We start from the raw sequence: 18,569 nt of genomic DNA on the forward strand, positions 1-18,569 counted from the left end.
TATTTATCAGAGTAGCATGATGGTTTCTCATGCAATGCCATCTGAGGGTTTGAAGGTCACACGCATATACAATATGTATGGTGGATGGTAAACGAAATAAAGTACTTGTAATATTGTGTTGAGAAATGGTCTTTTGGATTGACAATTCTCTCATGACGTTAGGTACAGAGTGGTGAGCCACGACCCAGCATTGCTTGCAGAGACCGAACCTTTGGTGGATCCTCCTTTTATATCATGGTTTTCTTACCTGTTACAAATGTACCTGCTTACAGTGGAATGTTTATATTGGAACACTAACTTGAACATTCTTTAAAGTTTTAACTCTTATTTTCTTTCTTTTAAATGTATTGTGGGTATCAAATTCTAAATGTGTTTATATTTACAAAATACAATAAAAAATGATAAGTGGAAACATTGTAAATCATTTGTGCTATGAATACTCATGTATAAACATCAGGGTAAACAAGACAGGGGATTTTTGTGTTATGGTAATGGAAAAGGTAGGGTATGTTGTGTTATTTTGACCCAGCATAAGGTGTAAAAACAGAGCTGAGTTGGTCAGTTATGTGGGTGGAAACAGTCAAACTATGACTTAGGGTACATTCTTGCAAACCTGCATGTACAACCAGACTTGCACAGCAAGTCACCAAATAAATCTGCTGCAATATTTATGGATTATTTAATTTAAATAAATAAATGAATAAGACCAAGATTTGAATTCAAAATTGCTGTGTGTTTATAAGTGGTTGTAGTTTCCTCAGTAATGTGTTTGATTAATTTTGAAGGTGCATGCTGGTCTGCTGAAGTTCATCTTAGCAGGTTTCAATGTGCACTCAGCTGCATCTTCTTGTTTTGTATTTATCATGATGTTTTGTACCACTCACTGCTTCCTAATCTTCAGTTATGTACCACTTACATGGTAACATGGTAACATGGTAATTATATGTATTTATTCTGCTTTAATTCACTCGGGAGCTTAAATTTTCTAGTGCTCTGAATTTCAAGAACAAATATAATTATCACAAATATAAGTATAAGACTATAGGGTAGGTTAACTAATGCTTTATCTAGCCTTATATGTTTACAGTAAACACACTGTTGAGTCACATTATTATGACCACTTTCTACTTTTGATGGCAGCGGCAGCGCTATGGTCTGGAAAAAGTTTTCATGGCATTATCTGGGCTCATGTATCCATGTGGAAGGCACTCTTGCCGATCACAAACACCCATACATGCCGATTGTCTTCCCTGGGGCAGATGGGATCTTCCAGCAAGACGATGCGACATGTCACACAACTAGAAATGTCCAACATTGGTTGGGAGAGCATGTCCAAGACTTCCAAGTACTACCCTGGCCCCTAATTCCCCAGATTCAAACTCAGTCGAGCATTTGTGAGACCATCTGAATCGTCGTGTTTGCTCTATTGATCCTCCCTCACGCTCCCTCCAGCAGCTGTGGGATGCACTGCAGTCAGCAAGGCTCCAGATACCTGTGACAATCTACCAGGACCTTATTGAGTCACTCTCAGTTCATCTAGTTGCTGTCTGAGCTGCACATGGTGGTTACTCTGAATATTAGCTGGTGGTCATAATAATGTGACTCGACAGTGTATAATGTGTATGTATGTATATGTGTGTGTGTGTGTGTGTGTAGGTATATGTATACACAAAACTTGTGGCTACGTCTGTGATTTGTTCATTTACATGAACCTTTTTTTACTGACAACTGTACAAAGAAAATATTTCCACTGTCTTCACTAAGCAACTTCATTCAATCATTTATTTATTCATTGTCTGTTTTACCATTGCTTTATCATATCTAGGGTCACGGTGGGTACATTTCACTGGGTGATAAGCAGGAAACAACCTGGACATGTTGCCAGTCCATCACAGGGCAAGCAAATACAAATTCATTTACATTTTCAGCATTTAGCAGATGCCTTTATCCAAAGCGACTTACAGTACAGCTACAGTATACAATCTGAGCAATTGAGGGTTAAAGGCCTTGCTCAAGGGCCCAACAGCAGCAAACAGGCAGTAGTGAGGCTTGAACCAGCAACCTTTTGATTACTAGTCCAGTACCCCCCTAACCACTAGGCTACGGTTTACTCTCTCTCTCTCTCTCTCTCTCTCTCTCTCTCTCTCTCTCTCTCTCTCTCTCTCTCTCTCTCTCTCTCTCTCTCTCTCTCTCTCTCTCTCTCTCATACCTAGGGGGACTTTTAAGTATCTCCAGTTAACCTGACTGCATGTCTTTGGACTGTAGGAGGAAAACGTGCCCACCGAGCAACTGTGCAGCCCTGGAAACTACTTGTATTTTTTAAATCTAAAAAAAATGATGACTGCAACATACTTAGAAAAAGAGGCCTGTTTACCACTGTTATATTACATTTCTTGTTTTTGTTGTTGTTGTTGTTTGTAACACCTTTTATCTGTTTGAGAACTGAGTACGCTAACTGAACAGTTTCACTAAGTGAAATTTTTGCCCATTCTTGTTTGATACACGACTTTAGCAGTCTGTGGCCACTGATTGTACTCCTTATAGTGCCCCACTAATTTTCATTATGAGATAGATCTGGTCTACAGGCTGCAAAAATGACCAAACTACAACCCCAAATCAGAAAAAGTTGGGACAGCATGGAAAATGCAAATAATAACAAAACACAGAGTTTCTTACATTTACTTATATTTCATGTTTTATCTGCTCAACTTCATTTCATTTGTTAATAAACATCCATTCCTGCATTTTCAACACATTCCAAAAAAAGCAAACACGTCTTAAGATGTGCAACAGAATGTGGTCGTCGTTGTCGCATTTTTCATTTTAAAATTCTCCACACATTCTCTGCTGGGGACAAGTCAGGACTGCAGGCAGGTAGGAATGGAGGTTGACGAAATGAAATTAAGTTGACCAGACAAAATATGAAATATCTTGGGTTCAAACTGTCTGCAATCAAATAAAAAAACTAAGCAAATGAACACTGTATTTTTATTTTATTTGCATTTTCCATACTGTCCCAACTTTTTCTAATTTGGGGTTGTAAATACATGGTTGCAGAAACCACAGCACCAAAACACTTTTAATAATTGATTTTTTTTTTACATCGCTGTGGAGGAGCTTTGGCTCACTATTCTTTGGAGATTTGCCTACATTCTAGCTCATTTAAAAGCTTTTAAATATAATGTGTATATTTAAGGTCCCATTAGAGCATATTAGTATGGTTCAGTCAGGACTAAACCGATCCAAAACCTTAATTGTTGGGCTTGCTTTTGTGCTATAGATCTTTGTTTTATTGCATAGCCAGTCAGGCTTTAGCTTTAGACCACAGACCAATGATCACAGTCATTAATGTGGTCTTTGAAAATGGCAAATTAGCCTTTCTCTTGGTTAGCAGTGGTTTTTACCTTTCAACTTTCCCACAGATTGTGGGAAAACATTGTTTTGCAAGATCTCCACTAGTTGATGTGAATATGTTCACCTAGAAATGTTCTTGGCTCTATTGAGAGAATTTTATAGGCTTGCCAGCTACTCTTTGCTACATAGTCTAAAAATAGTGTATATTTCCCTTACCAATGTCACGGTTATGCATAATTTCCATAAAAGGTTAATATAGTACAGTTGTGTGAATAGGTTGTTTGTAAAGAAATGTCAACTCCAAAAGCCACGCCTCTTACAATAAATAAAAGAGCAGTTTGATTACATGCTGATGCACAAGACTGTCACATCTAACTTAAAATGGTTCTCTACTTCTTACCCACACTTGTGCTCAGTATAATATGTGAGTATATATTTATTGGTTTTTTTTTACTATAACATATGTAGTTTCATTTAAAACAACAACAAAATAAAACTAATGTAGGTATTTTAATAGATAGTATATAACTACTATAAATTAGTACTTCTGGTAGCACTTGATGTTACAGGTCAGTAATACATGGGTAATGATATAGTAGTATTAGGTAACGACGTTTTTTTCCATACATTTTATAATAATAGTTCAGTAATAGTAGCTATTACAAGTCTATAATAACATGTTAACATGGTAAAACAATAGTTACCTAAAAATCACTTGCACATTTTAAGGTTCTTAATGAATAATAACTTAGTAATTGTAGTGGTAACTATTTTTAATAAAAAATGACAAATAATGGGAACAAACTTTTAAAACTTTGGGAGTAAATTAGTGGTATTAATCAGTCTGATGTTTTAGCCCTTTTTACATTTATAGGAATATAACCCAAACCCTATGTGTCCAGCTCCTACAGCAGTATGTATAATATTATAGGATTTTATAATATTAGGGTTATTACCCCAACAACAGTAAAGTAGTTTTGCTGAAATGATGTGGTATTAGCTCTCTAGAATACACTGTAAAATTACCTTTTTCTATTTTTTCTATTCTGTTATGTCTTTAAATAACCAAGGACAGTATGAGGATACAGGCTGTAATTACAGTGAAAATAAACAATATTAGAGCTATAAATTGCTAACTTACTTAATTTGTTTCTTACTTATTAAATTTCACATTGGGTAATAATATCAGTTCCTTAAAATGATCTGTTAACTGTTAACTGCACTGATATATTGACTAAATTACTGCATTATAATAACTCATAGTTGTTCTATTATTTAACATGTAGACCAACCTACAGTCAAGTTACCCAAGAATAGATGAAGTAAATATACTGAGATTACACAGAAAATGCAACATCACATCTGCTAGCAAAATACCATTGTTCTATCATAAAGCACAGATCTAACAAAATGGTCAGAAATAAATTTAAGAATAAGTGAGGGAAAAACTCACAACTCCATATATCTTTATTTAACCTGTTTATATTTTGGTAAGCATTTCAAATATATAACATGACTAAACTTTAAAAACATGCACTAAACAGACTAAGCTAGACTATCACAGACACAACTATGATACATTCTCAAAGTTATCTTAGAAAAGCAAGAAACAGCAGCACAAAACACACAGGAATAGTAGTGTTGTGTGTCAGTGAACTGGGCTATCTATCTATCTATCTATCTATCTATCTATCTATCTATCTATCTATCTATCTATCTATCTATCTATCTATCTATCTATCTATCTATCTATCTATCTATCTATCTATCTATCTATCTATCTATTAATTCAGTTATTGTAGCTGTTACACATTGATTATATATAAAATAATATTAGTTGCAAGTTGTATTTACCTGCATGATCAACACCTGGTGAGGCACCTTAAACTTTCTCAAATGCCCGAATTCTGATCACCTTAGACCTGCATATATATATATATATATATCTTCTTATTAAAATAAATAAATAAATAATTAAATAAAAAATATACAAAATTAATGACTAATTGATTAGTATTGCTTAGTTACTCACTTTTAAAAGTTTGTCTCTTTTGTCTGTTCCTAAAAGTTTGTCTGTTCCTATTATTTGCTCATTTTTATTACAACTAGTTACCACTACAATTACTAACTTATAATTTATTAATAACTACAAATATGGCATGAATTATTTACGTATGTGCTTTTTGTTACCATTATTTTGCTGTTTTATTATGTTTGTTAAATTATAAGTATAATTACTGAATTATTAATACATAACAACTAGAAAATGGACATTTCATTTATGGATTAATATGACTTGTTACCCCAATACTACCATATAATTACCCACTTATTACCAATCTGTAATGTAAAGTGCTGCTGTACCTATTTTAACAATAAAGATTACTGTTCAGTGGATTTTTAGTGGATTGCCCTAACTTTGTGATTATTGGTTAAACTAGGTAGCACATTTAAATATTTACATTTTCAGCATTTAGCAGACGCTTTTATCCAAAGCGACTTACACAATGAGCAATTGAGGGTTAAGGGCCTTGCTCAGGGACCCAACAGTGGCAACTTGGTGGTGGCGGGGCTTGAACCGGCAACCTTCTGTTTACTAGTCCAGTACCTTAACCACTGAGCTATCACTGGCCCATATATACTATATACAGTATATACTATACAACAGACAAATAAAGCAATAATATGTATTATATTAAAATAAATACAAAAAATAACAATGAACTTTACTATTTCTATTACCTGTGACCATTTTTTAACATTCCAGGTTGTATGCTTGTTAAATGGACCCAGAGCCACTTCCTGGCAGTGAGTGCTGGAGAAAATGTAACCTTTTATTGCCCAAACAAGAAGACAGACAATTTCATATCCTGGTTTAAACAAATTAATCACTCTTCACCGATATGTATTGCAACAAGACTTCATAGTACTAACCAAGTTGACGTTCTGTATTGTAATGGATTCCAAAATGGAAAAAAGATCATCATGAACGGCACAACTTCAACTCTTAACATTATGACAGTGGATCAGGCCGATACTGCCCTTTATTACTGTGGATTTTTTCGTGTAAATCAATTCATCTTCCAAAATGCAACACATTTAGCTGTACAAAGAGGTAAAATCATATATAATTTACTATTAATACTACTGTACAAATAGTAAAATACAAATAACTACTATTAATTAATTATTATTTAATTTAATAACTGATGAGTGTAGTGTATTATGTATTACGTATTATGTATTATGTATTATGTATTATTAAAAATTTATTATTATTACATTGGTTTATTCCCTAATGTTGAATTATATCATTATTTTCTGTATGGTTTTTAGGAGAAATTGCAGGTAATGTTTTCTACACAACACAGTTAAGGTAAAAAAAATCTTATACACTAAATAGTAAAAATAATAGTAATAATATGTTTGTTATGGCAGTACTGGAATTTCAAAGATTTCTGCAACTGTTGTATGTTTATGACATTAAGACAAAAATTCTTCTCTAAAATTGTGTACTTGTAAGATTGTATTAGTTTAACTTTTTTGATGGAACTAGAAATCATGAAAGAGTAAAACACATTTTACATACAACCCTTATTCAGATTGGGACAGCATAGAAAATGCTAATAAAAATTTAATTGCAGACAGTATGAAGTCAAGATATTTCATGTTTTGTCTGGTCAACTTTATTTCATTTATTAACAGACATTTATTCTTGCATTTCAGGCCAGAAACACATTTCAAAAAAAGTTGATTTATTTATTTTTTTGTATCTGTAATAAGTAATCTCATTACTAGCCTTAAATCACGCCAGTTGCAACTTTTTTGGAATGTATTGTGGTCTAAAATGCATAAATGGATGTATATTAACAAATGAAATGAAGTTTTAAACTTAAAAGTCCAAGTTAATGTAAGACATTAGCATTTTCACACGGTCCTAACTTTTTTTTATTTTGGATTGTAGGTTATGGATCAGGATTTAAAGTCCCTGTCTTAAATATATAATTCTAAACAGATCATGATCATGAAGAAAAACCCATACCTCCAAGAGACTGCAATGACAACATCTTTTTTAAACCGACACTGGTTTTGGGTAGCATTCTCTGTATTACTGTAATGATCCCACTCATACTATTCTTAATCAGGATTAAACAGAAAAGTTCACAAAAACAAGGTAAACACGTCGTTTAAACATTTCTTTTACCATATTTCACCTAAAATAACAATATTTGGAGCTAATGGGGGGGAGTAACTGGTTTTATTTTTTTGTGTGATATACAGACGCTGATGGCCAAGCTAATTTTCAACATGAAGAGGTAAAAACATTATGCTATACAAACCTTATGTCCAGAATAAAAGCCTTTACATAACCAACAGCGTTACAAAGAAAAGACGTTCAATAATTTTACTGACCAACTTAATTGTATTTTGTAAATTTAAACAAACTTTGTTTTTAATACCTGCAAAACACTTATAATTACTTATAATAAAAATAACAGTGAAACGTTTATAGAATATTTAAGCTACACTGTATAAAACATTTTCACAAGAAGTCGGTAACAGGTTCAGGTTACAAATTTATATAGATTATACAGATTTCATGGTTTAAATTGACTGTTTTCATGTAGGAAAAAGATCCAGGGATGCTGACCTACTCTACCGTCAAATTCTACAAAAAGACGAACAAACGAGCAGTAAAACAGGAGGAGGATGTTGTCTATGCAACAACAAGATAATATCAATGATTACACGGTATAACATATAAATGGTATCATTTTTGGGAATTCATAACTGACATTACACCTACATGTTTATGTTTGTATACTGTCTACTTTTTGGTGACTGTATAAAAAAAAAAAACCTTATTTAAGTTATTGTCCCTAAAAAGTGTTTGTAATGTTTTTATTTATTAAAAAATACACTTTTAACAGACAGTTTGGAGATTTTGGACACTCGGTGTGTGCACTGAATTACAGACAAAACTTTTTATTAGTAATAAAATTTTAATACCATTGTGTTGTGTATGTATATATATTTACAGACCCCATATATTGAAAAGTTGGGACATTCTGTAAAACGCAGTATTAAGAAGAATCTGTGATGTCAATTTAATCTTTTCACTGATCAAATTCATTGTATTTTGAAAATATAAACACATTTGGAATTTGATGATTCCAGACACTTGGGACAGAGGCATGGTTAGCGCTGTGTTTCATCAACTTTCCTATTAAAAAAAAAATTTGGAAATTGAGGACACTAATTGTGGAGGAATTTTTACCCATTCTTGTTTGATACAAGACTTATGCTGCTTATCTGGCTTATCTTACACCCTCAACAAATGTAAACCAATGCATTCTGTCCGATTGTGGTGACCAGTGGGCGCAATATTCCCAAAGGGCAGCACCCCCTAGCCAAAACCGGTGGAGGGAAGTAATAAATAATTCAATGCAAAAATGACCTCAATTTGTGAGACAGAGAAATCGATTAATAAATGTTACATGCTGGTTTATATGTTTTTGTGTAACTACCATTTCGGGAGCAAGAACATAGTATGTAACTAGCTCATTTTCCATGTAATTGGTAACCTCTGGTAAATATGTTTTGTCCCGGTGACTGGATCATGTTGGTGAGCATGTTGGTTCTTTTCAATAAAAGAGCAAAAAAATGTTTCATGACTCATCTCAGTCTGCCACAATACAATATGTTTATATACGTATACAGTGGGGAGAATAAGTATTTGATCCCCTGCTGATTTTGTAAGTTTACCCCCTTACAAAGACTTGAACAGTCTATAATTTTTATGGAAGGTTTACTTTAACAGAGAGAGACAGAATATCAACAAAAAATCCAGAAAAAAAACTTTAAATAAAGGTTGTAAATTAATTTGTATTTAATTAAGGGAAATAAGTATTTGATCCCCTACCAACCAGCAAGAATTCTGACCCCCACAGACCGGTTATGTGCCCATGAGGCACACAAATTAGTCCTGTCCCTGTATAAAAGACACCTGTCACAGAATCAGTTTCTTCCATTCAGATCTCTCGACCACCATGGGCAAGACCAAAGAGCTATCAAGGGACATCAGGGACAAGATTGTAGACCTGCACAAGGCTGGAATGGGCTACAAGACCATCAGCAAGAAGCTTGGTGAGAAAGAGACCACTGTTGGTGCGATAATTCGAAAATGAAAGAAATACAAGATCACAGTCAATCACCCTCGCTCTGGAGCTCCATGCAGGATCTCACCTCGTGGGGTAAGAATGATTCTGAGAAAGGTGAGGTCAGTCCAGAATTACACGGGAGGAGCTTGTCAATGATCTCAAGGGAGCTGGGAGCAGAGAAATGCTGGATATGACCCCAAGAACACTTTTTTAGGTCAATGAAATCACTTTTCTACATAGTTTCCTTCCGATGCATTTTCCCAGCATCGTACCAACTTTTTAATGCCATCAGCAAAAATGTTTTTGGTTGAGCGCTTAGCCACTGATGCACCGCTGCTTTTACATCATCACATGAAAATCTTCTTTCCCTTAAAGTTTCTGTGAGCGATCACTCACCCAGTGCAACAGTGCAATAAATGCTCAGATAAGATAAAAATCTAACATTGCACTAAATATGGCTGTGTCAGTCTGTTTACTATCTCTTATACTCAGATAAGTAATAAGCAAATTTACACAGATGATATGCAAGGGATGAAAAGATGGGATAGTATGTCGTCTACATTTTTACATTAGTCTGTGTAAACATATTGGTAAATTACACAAGAGGTAATGTGTAGTTTCATTTTTTCACATTGTCTGCTGCTTAAGCTTGTTCTTATGAACAAGATGGAAGCAACCTGTAGCTCACTGTATTCCTCTAGCAGTAAAGCCAGAACTAAACCCTTCTTTCCCTCACTTAAATCGTTTTTCTCTTTTGGCCATAGTCAGTATTTACACCGATCAGACATAACATTATAACGACCTTCCTAAATGACCCAGTCGTCTAGCCATCACAATTTGGCCCTTGTCAAACTCGCTCAAATTCTTGCGCTTGTCCATTTTTCCTGCTTCTAACACATCAACTTTGAGGATAAAATGTTCATTTGATGCCTAATATATCCCACCCACTAACAGGTGCCATGATGAAGAGATAATCAGTGTTATTCACTTTACCTGTCAGAGGTCATAATGTTATGCCTAATCAGTTTTTATTACAAGTACTCCTGAGGTACCACTAGCACTGTTTTGGCACTCAGCTTGTCCTATTGCAAGATGATAGTAATGATCACTGCAGTGGTTTTTATACTTTTTAAATCAGGTAATCATTTAATTCATACCCCAATAAGTAGAATTTGGTGTGACTGTTAAAATTCAATATAAACTGGAATGGAATGGGTGCCATAAACAGTCATGGCCATAAATATTGCTACCCCTGCACGACTTACTATACACAAGTTTATTTCTATTGCTTGTATTGATTGGACCAAACACAAAAAGCTGAGAAAATCTGATATCGTTCCACACAGAACCCCAGAAATGGACTAAACAAAATTTACTGGCACCTTTTTCAAACTGTAAGAAAGAATTTTTAATAATGTGATGCTCTATTAATTTGTAATTAAACTTACCTGTGTCAAGTAACATTCACACTTGCAACCAGATTAAATAAAGAGAGTAGGACTCAATCCATATCCATGGTCCTGGCACGTATGCTCCTGTATCTTATCCATCTGGGATAAGATACAGGAGCATACGTGCCAGGACCAGTCGGTTAAAAAACAGTTTTTTTCCCACCTCAATAACTTTATTGAACACCACTATTCGCCGTTAACACACATTCTGGACATTCTGAACTGAACACTGGACCTATTATTTATTATTTATCATTGCACTGTTTGGATTACACAATGGACTGTTGTGTTGTTATTTATCATTGCACATTTCTCATTGCACAAGTTGCACCTGCACTTTAACATCACCCCGGACTGCACGATGGACTGTCGTAATTATTTATCATTGCACCTGCACTTTACACAACTGTCATACATATATATGTATAGTTATAGTTATTTTTTTCACCATCCTTATATAGTTATAGTTACAGCTGTATAGTTATTATTTACACATCATTTATCCCAGTACTGTTATTACTAATATATACCTAACTAATCTTATTATTATTACTGTTATTATTATAATACATATTCATTTTTACTAATATGCTTATTGTTATTATTGCTATTATGTATATAGTAATATGTACATAGATATAATTTCATATATGTAACTAGCTATAGTTATAACTATATTCATATTAATCATAGGTATATGTTACTAATATTCTCTGTCTTTTTGCACAATGCTACTATTTGCACTTCTGGTAGATGCTAACTACATTTCGTTGCCTGTACCTGTACTAAGCAATGACAATAAAGTTGAATCTATCTATCTATCTATCTATATGTCTGTACGTAACACACTGAACAAAGAACTGTCCAAGAATGTGAGAACCAAACTTGTACAAAGGTATGGACAATCTCAAGATTACAGATTTCTTTCTAGAGAACTTAATGTATCTGTGTCCACTCTGTTCCAAAGAGGTGAAACAAAATACTAAAGCTGAATACCAAAGCATTTGCGATTGAAACGGTTTTCTGAAAGTGCAGGAGTGGCCATGACTGTACAATATCTAGCACTGTACAGTATTCCCAGTTTTTCTGGGATCTGTAATGTAGAGGTTCCTAATAAGAAAAGACCTAAAAATATAGAAAACAGAATGCTGATAGAAAACTGATATACAATTTATATAATATAATATATAATTACAAAATATAATTTATATAAAATATAATTTTATTTTGTCCCATTCTTCCTGTAAACACGTCTTAAGATGTGCAACAGTACGGGGTCGTCGTTGTCGCATTTTTCCTTTCAAAATTCTCTATTGGGGACAGGTCAGGACTGCAGGCAGACCAGTCCAGTACCAGTACCCTTTGCCAAGGGCACTGACACGACCCCATATGACAGACCCTGACTTTGGGACTTAGTGCTGATAACAGTCTGGATAGTCCTTTTCGTCAATTTTTTCCAAAAAAAAAAAAGACCTGGATTGCTGATTCATCTGACCACAATACACGTTTCCACTGTGTGATGGTCCATCCTAGATGCCCCAAGAAGTCGATGCCGCTACTGGACATGGTTAACGTAAGGCACAGTAAAGTTTTAAGTGGCATTTGTGCATGTAACTCTGTATTGTAGTGCTTGACAAAGGTTTGCCAAAGTAATCCCTCACCCATGTGGTTATATCAGCTATTGTTGAGTGGCGGTTCTTGATGCAGTGCCGTCTGAGGTATGGAAGATCATGGGCGTTCAGATTAACCTTCTCCCTTGGCCTTTACGCACTGAAATTCCTCCTAATTCCTTGAATGGTTTAATGATATTATGCACTGTAGAGGGAGAAATATGCAAATCCCTTCCAATCTTTCTGTGAGGTACATTGTTTTTAAACATTTCAATAATTTTCTCACGCATTTGTTGACAAACTGGAGATGCTCTGATCATCTTTGCTCATCAAAGACTCAGCCTTGCCTGGATGCTGCTTTGGTACCAAACCATGATAACAATCACCTGTTGACATCACCTGTTTGGAATCACATCATAATTTACTTTTTTCACCTCATTACTAGCAAAAAGTCAAAGTAAATGTAAGAAACTCTGTGTTTTTATTTTATTTCAACTTTTTCTGATTTGGGTTTGTACAATGCTCAGACACACATAAACAAAAAGTGACCATTCTGCCTAGTTTCAGTAAATATATCAATAAATGTAATATCATGATGAGCCTCTAACAGAGGTGTATATGACAGTTTGGTGTGAGTCTCTTTGTGTCTCTCGTGTCTTGGATTTCTTTGCAGGGAATTTAAGTGCAGCATAGCTCAGGTCCTCTCTCTCCACACCCTAAAAACAAGATGATTTTGCATTAAAACAAGCTTCTATTTTAGTTATTAAGTCAAAGTAATGAAATTGAATATTCTGAATGTTAGAAAAGCATGTGTTTCAATGTTTTCACTGAGAGACTTTATTGTACTTTGTGAATATGTATGCTGCCATTAAGGTGACGTCTTTTCCTGGGAAGGCCATAATTATTTCAGCAATGCCAGAAAATGCCAAAATTCTGACTTTGCCCTACACAGAATGAGACTTTCCAGAGTCCTCGATTTTGTTTTTATTTGTATTCTTGCATTGGGAAGTTTGGTACAAAGTGGTTAGCCATGACTCATCATTGCTGATCCGTTGGTGGATCCTCCTTTTATACCCAATCATTCCCTCACCTGTTACCAATTCACCTGCTTATTGTGAAATCCTGTAATTTGAATATTCTATAAAATTGTTCACTCTTATTTTTTCTTGATCCCAACTTTTTTTGAAGCATTTTGCAGTCATCAAAATATAAAGTGTTTTTATTTATCAAATAATAAGTTGATTAGTAAAAACATGGGAAATCTTTTCTTTCTACTTTTGTCAATTGAATAAAGATTCAAGGGAATGAACAAATCACAGATTATTATTTTTATCGCATTTTACAAAACGTGTTCGGAAATGAGGTTTTTATTTAGAACACAACAGCTCCCCCTCTTTTCTGTGTGCAGCCAGACTTGACTTTTTAGTACAGTTTACACAGTATAGAGAGGGTTAATTTAGAAACTTTTGCAAGCCTTATTTAGCTATTAACAATCTAAATGTGTGGTTTAGATATTGCCTTTCTGCATTCCACTGCTAATGGTGTGCAAACATTTGTACTCAATGCATGTGTACAATTACGATCTGTACCTTATCAGCGGAGGAAGAAGATGCATGTGGTGGTTCAGGTTTAAATGAAGAAATAGTCACTCTTTTTTCTTGATGAATTGTATATAACACAAACACACATGTACACACACACACACACACACACACACAGGATTAAGCAATTTTAATTCAGTTTAAGATACATTTTTAAAAAGACAGTATGCAGAATTTAGTTATTATTCTGTTATCATTGTTTTAAATTATACCTATTGTACAGCTTTAAAAAAGTTCACATACATCTGAGATCACCACCTCTTACAAATCACTATTTTTCCTTGCTTTTAGATATATTATGTTATGTATCAAAGACATAAGCTTGCTCGTAAATCTCTGACCAATTTCACTTAGGTAAATGCTGACGTTTCAAAATGCATTCTAAATGTTTCAATGTTTCAGTTTGTATATAATGTGCTACAGTTTATGTTCCCTTAAGGCAGAAAACTAGAGTACATTCATTTTAGACCAACTAAGTAGTATAAGTTTGTTATATAGTGTGTTATGTTTTATTAGTGTGTTTTGTTTCATTAGTACAATAGTAGTAATAATAGTAATAAATAACAAAGGTTAAATCAATTAATATTTCTTTTCAGATGATATACTGAAGATATTTTTAATAACCTAAATGTTACTTTTTGCTTTATCCTTAATTACTTTGCCTTTTTTTCCTTTGCTTTTTCTTATTTTTTAACTGAATACATTGCCGCAAGAAAGTATTTACACAGTCCTGATTTTTTTAAATACTCCTGCACATTTGTCAAAGATAATTGTTTCATATCTGCAAGCTTCATTTGCATTTAGTTATTAATTTATTTATTTAAAAAAAGGTTATGATAGAAACATCAACTGGCCCTGTTTGAAAAAGTAAGTTGCCCTCAAACTAAAGTCATTGTTTTACTTTAAGCAGCAACAAGTGCTTAATACATTCTTTGGAAAACTGGTGGTCAGTCTTTAATATACCAACTCTTTTGTGGCAAGATTCAGTTTAGGCTGCATTGAAGGGCTGAACTGCACTTTTAAGGTCCTGCCAAAGCATGTCAATAGGAATTTACGTCAGAACCTTAACTGGCCCACTTCATTTAAATGTAAGCTTTGTTTATAGAAATATATTTAGAAAATAAAAAAGGTGGACTTGATCCTGTGCTTAAAATTATGCACCTAATTTTAGGTCATGAACAGATGACAGGACAGGTTAAATATCTCTGATTGCAACTTTTTATATCATTTTATTTTCATCAGCCGCTTTATCCTGGTCAGGGCAGGTTTACTTCCACTAATATAATCAGGCGCAAGTCAGGAACACCCCAGACAGCCTGTCCATCTATCACAGGGCTTCGGCCACCACCCTCAGACATAGCCAATCATGTCTTTGTAGATGTCCGGCCGGCATTTACAGTAAGACAGTAAAACTTTTTTATCAAAATATACATTGTTGCTGCCCATGTTGAAGCAAAGACACATTGATTTATCTTTTAGTATTTAGTAATATTGCAAATCAAAAAAAGACAGACTTACCAGATGCATTTATGTTCCTTTTCTTTGCCAATGCACACAATAGGACAGCAATGATAATAAAACACATGGCGTTTAATACTGCCAATCCAATGATGCTCCACTGCATTTTAGTATGTTCACTCTTTTTTCCTAAAATTCAAATTTAGCTTCTTTTTAACAATATGCATCAAGAACATTATGTGCATTTTATGCATCTGGTCAATGCAGAAGCTAATGCCCATACATGCTTTTGCTTACCTGTAAATTCAAGTGTACTGCTGTTACCAAACAGGATCTCTCCACAAGTAGCTACAGCACAGTAATAAGTTCCAGCATCAGAGGTGCCGAGGTTCCTCTTGGGGAGATTGTATATACAGCTCTGTGTAGAAGATCCAGCATCAGATCTGTTCTTACACTGATCACTGCTGTCTCCATCAGTGTAAATGATTCCTGGATGAGATTCTCCTGAACCCTGTCTGATCCAGAACACACTGTGTTCTCCTGCACAGCTCTCAGAAACTACTGCACACTGCAGAGTCACATTGTTTCCTGGATGAAGAAGCTCTTTCCATTTCAGATTGTCCTGTGGCTGGTCCTGAGATACAACTTCTTTAATGTAATGCTGATGTTTTAAATCTGGTCGAAGGAGTACAGATCAGATATTGTTAAAAACACACATGTTAAAAACAGGATTACAAATATTACTATTAGACTTTGACTAACCTTTGTAAGTGAGAAATACTCCATTTCCAAAAACAATGCCATCATAATCTCGAACAGCACAGTAATACATTCCAGTGTCATTTGACATTGTGTTGAAAATTATTAAAGTAAATAGATTACCATTCTTTTCAGTTTTAAATCTTTTATCAATTTTAAAATGCCCATAAAATTCGGATTGAGAGCCAGCAAAATGATTAACAATACAAGTTGGTCCTTCTCCAAGAGACTGTTTGAACCAGTAAAAGTGATTTCCATTAAATTCAGAAATGTTGCAAGATAAAGTAACTGTCTGACCTGGTACAAACGTCTGTAGCTTTTTAGATTGAATCACAGAGACACTAGTAACAAAACCTAAAAAAAAACAATGTATTTGAGAGTAATGTATTTTAAATACATTTTAGATTTATTTTAGTTATAATTAAAATCACTTACCCATTCCTAGAGAAAGAATGCATGTAAGAATTAGTTTAATCATGTCTCAAGATTCTGTTCTTATTATTATTACCACCTTATACTCTGCCTGTAGGAAAGGTAAGAGTGAAACTTCAGAGTTTGGAGTGTACTCTTAAGGGTGGCTTGTCGGCTGCACCTCATTGGCTGCTTTGATTTTAAACACAGGCTATGAGAGGGATGTTGTGATGTCTTCTGTGATGTTTTGATGCTTCTTTTTACCCCAGTTATAGTTTTTATTGTGAAATAGTGAACGATTACAATGATTTAAACATGCATTTAGATTTGTGTTTAGTGACAAACAGTACAAAGACAATTTAATTTAGTTTTACTTTCCAAAAAAGTGAGAAAAATTTGTAAAATGCAATAAAAATAAGAATCCATGATGTGTTAATTCTCTTGAACCTTTATTTAACTAATAAAAATTCCAATATGAACACATTTAGAATTGCTGCAACATACTCTAAAAAGTTTTGTCAGATGCATATTTACACCTGTGTTTCATCATCTTTCCTATTAATGAAACTTTTTAATGGTTTTAATGTTAAACATTATTTACCATTTTCATTTTTTACATGTTGAGCATATGCACTACCATGTCAGCCATTGACCTGTTGGGGCCAACTTGTGCCAAACTTCACAATATAAATGTCAATCAGTTAAAATAACATTTTTTCAATGCATGCTTCTAAATATTTCAATCTTTAAACATCTAACACACATAATATGGGAAAATGATTGAGGTAATCAAGAGAACTCTCAGTCCATGTTGGACAAGGCTGGAATCCACTGCTGAAAGTCCTCAGACGGCATTGCATGAGAAACTGTCATGCTACTGTAATGGATATAGTCAAACACAAGCTCTGAACTACTTCAGAAAACTGTTGTCACATAACACCGCCCACCATTGTGTTGGGGAAAAGATGTTAGGAATAAATGAATTAATTAAATAATTAGTAGCTAATAATCAATTATGGGGCACCACTGGCAATTTTGAGGGGAATTACTAGGAAAACCAATTTCATAACAGATCGGTCATTTTCTGTTGGATTAAAGTTCGTTAGGTTGATTATTTCTCTCACCCAGGGAATCAAACTCACAGCGCTAAATTGTCACTCAATCACACACTCACTTTCTTAACCGCTTATCCAGTTAGGTTGCGGGAGGGTGCTGGAGCCTATCCCAGCAAGGCACACAGTAACACCCTTGACGGGGTGCCAGTCCATCACAGGTCAGACACACATACACACACCTATTCACCAATTAAGTGTCTCCATCCAATTAACCTGACTGCATGGTTTTGCATTGTGTAAGCCACAGGGAAAACATGCAAACTCGACCCGCACCGCCCCGTCTGGGGATCGAACCCAGGACCTTCTTACTGTGAGGTGACAGTGCTACCCACCAAGCCCATGCCACCCGTGCTAAATTCTGAATCGTTATAATGTTTATTCAACTCTAAAATATAACACATACAATAGCAATTGATAAGTAAATGGCATGTGGTAATGATACAAGTATAAATCTGTAGGTAAAGCTATTACTGGGAAATAATCAGGGACGACTCATTCCTTAGGCTAGTCAGGTGATGCACCCCCAAAAGGAAGAAGGGGAAGATTTGTTTGCCTCTAAATATCATAGTCCAATCATCATCAAGTTGTGTCCTGAGATTTCAGTCTGATTGCCCAAAAACTGCCCAGATTGCTCGCATAGACTCTAATT

General features: G+C 34.5%; 1 protein-coding gene and 1 long non-coding RNA gene across 2 annotated transcripts; one reads left to right on the plus strand and one right to left on the minus strand.

Moving 5' to 3' along the window:
* Positions 1 to 7,402: 7,402 nt before the first annotated feature.
* Positions 7,403 to 8,149, plus strand: LOC134311488 (uncharacterized). The gene is made up of 3 exons (XR_010011437.1): positions 7,403 to 7,528; positions 7,636 to 7,670; positions 7,983 to 8,149. It is a non-coding gene; the product is annotated as an uncharacterized LOC134311488 (long non-coding RNA).
* A 7,047-nt stretch (positions 8,150 to 15,196) lies between these two features.
* Positions 15,197 to 16,833, minus strand: LOC134311892 (immunoglobulin superfamily member 3-like). The gene is made up of 4 exons (XM_062993540.1): positions 16,830 to 16,833; positions 16,398 to 16,748; positions 15,933 to 16,310; positions 15,197 to 15,204 (listed from the first exon to the last, which is right to left on the minus strand). Exons 1-4 carry the CDS (start codon positions 16,831 to 16,833, stop codon positions 15,197 to 15,199), a joined length of 741 nt encoding a protein of 246 aa, XP_062849610.1.
* Between the last annotated feature and the right edge of the window lie 1,736 nt (positions 16,834 to 18,569).

The sequence above is a fragment of the Trichomycterus rosablanca genome, chromosome 4 (assembly GCF_030014385.1).
Source record: "Trichomycterus rosablanca isolate fTriRos1 chromosome 4, fTriRos1.hap1, whole genome shotgun sequence".
In the NCBI taxonomy this organism is placed as follows: Eukaryota; Metazoa; Chordata; class Actinopteri; order Siluriformes; family Trichomycteridae; genus Trichomycterus; species Trichomycterus rosablanca.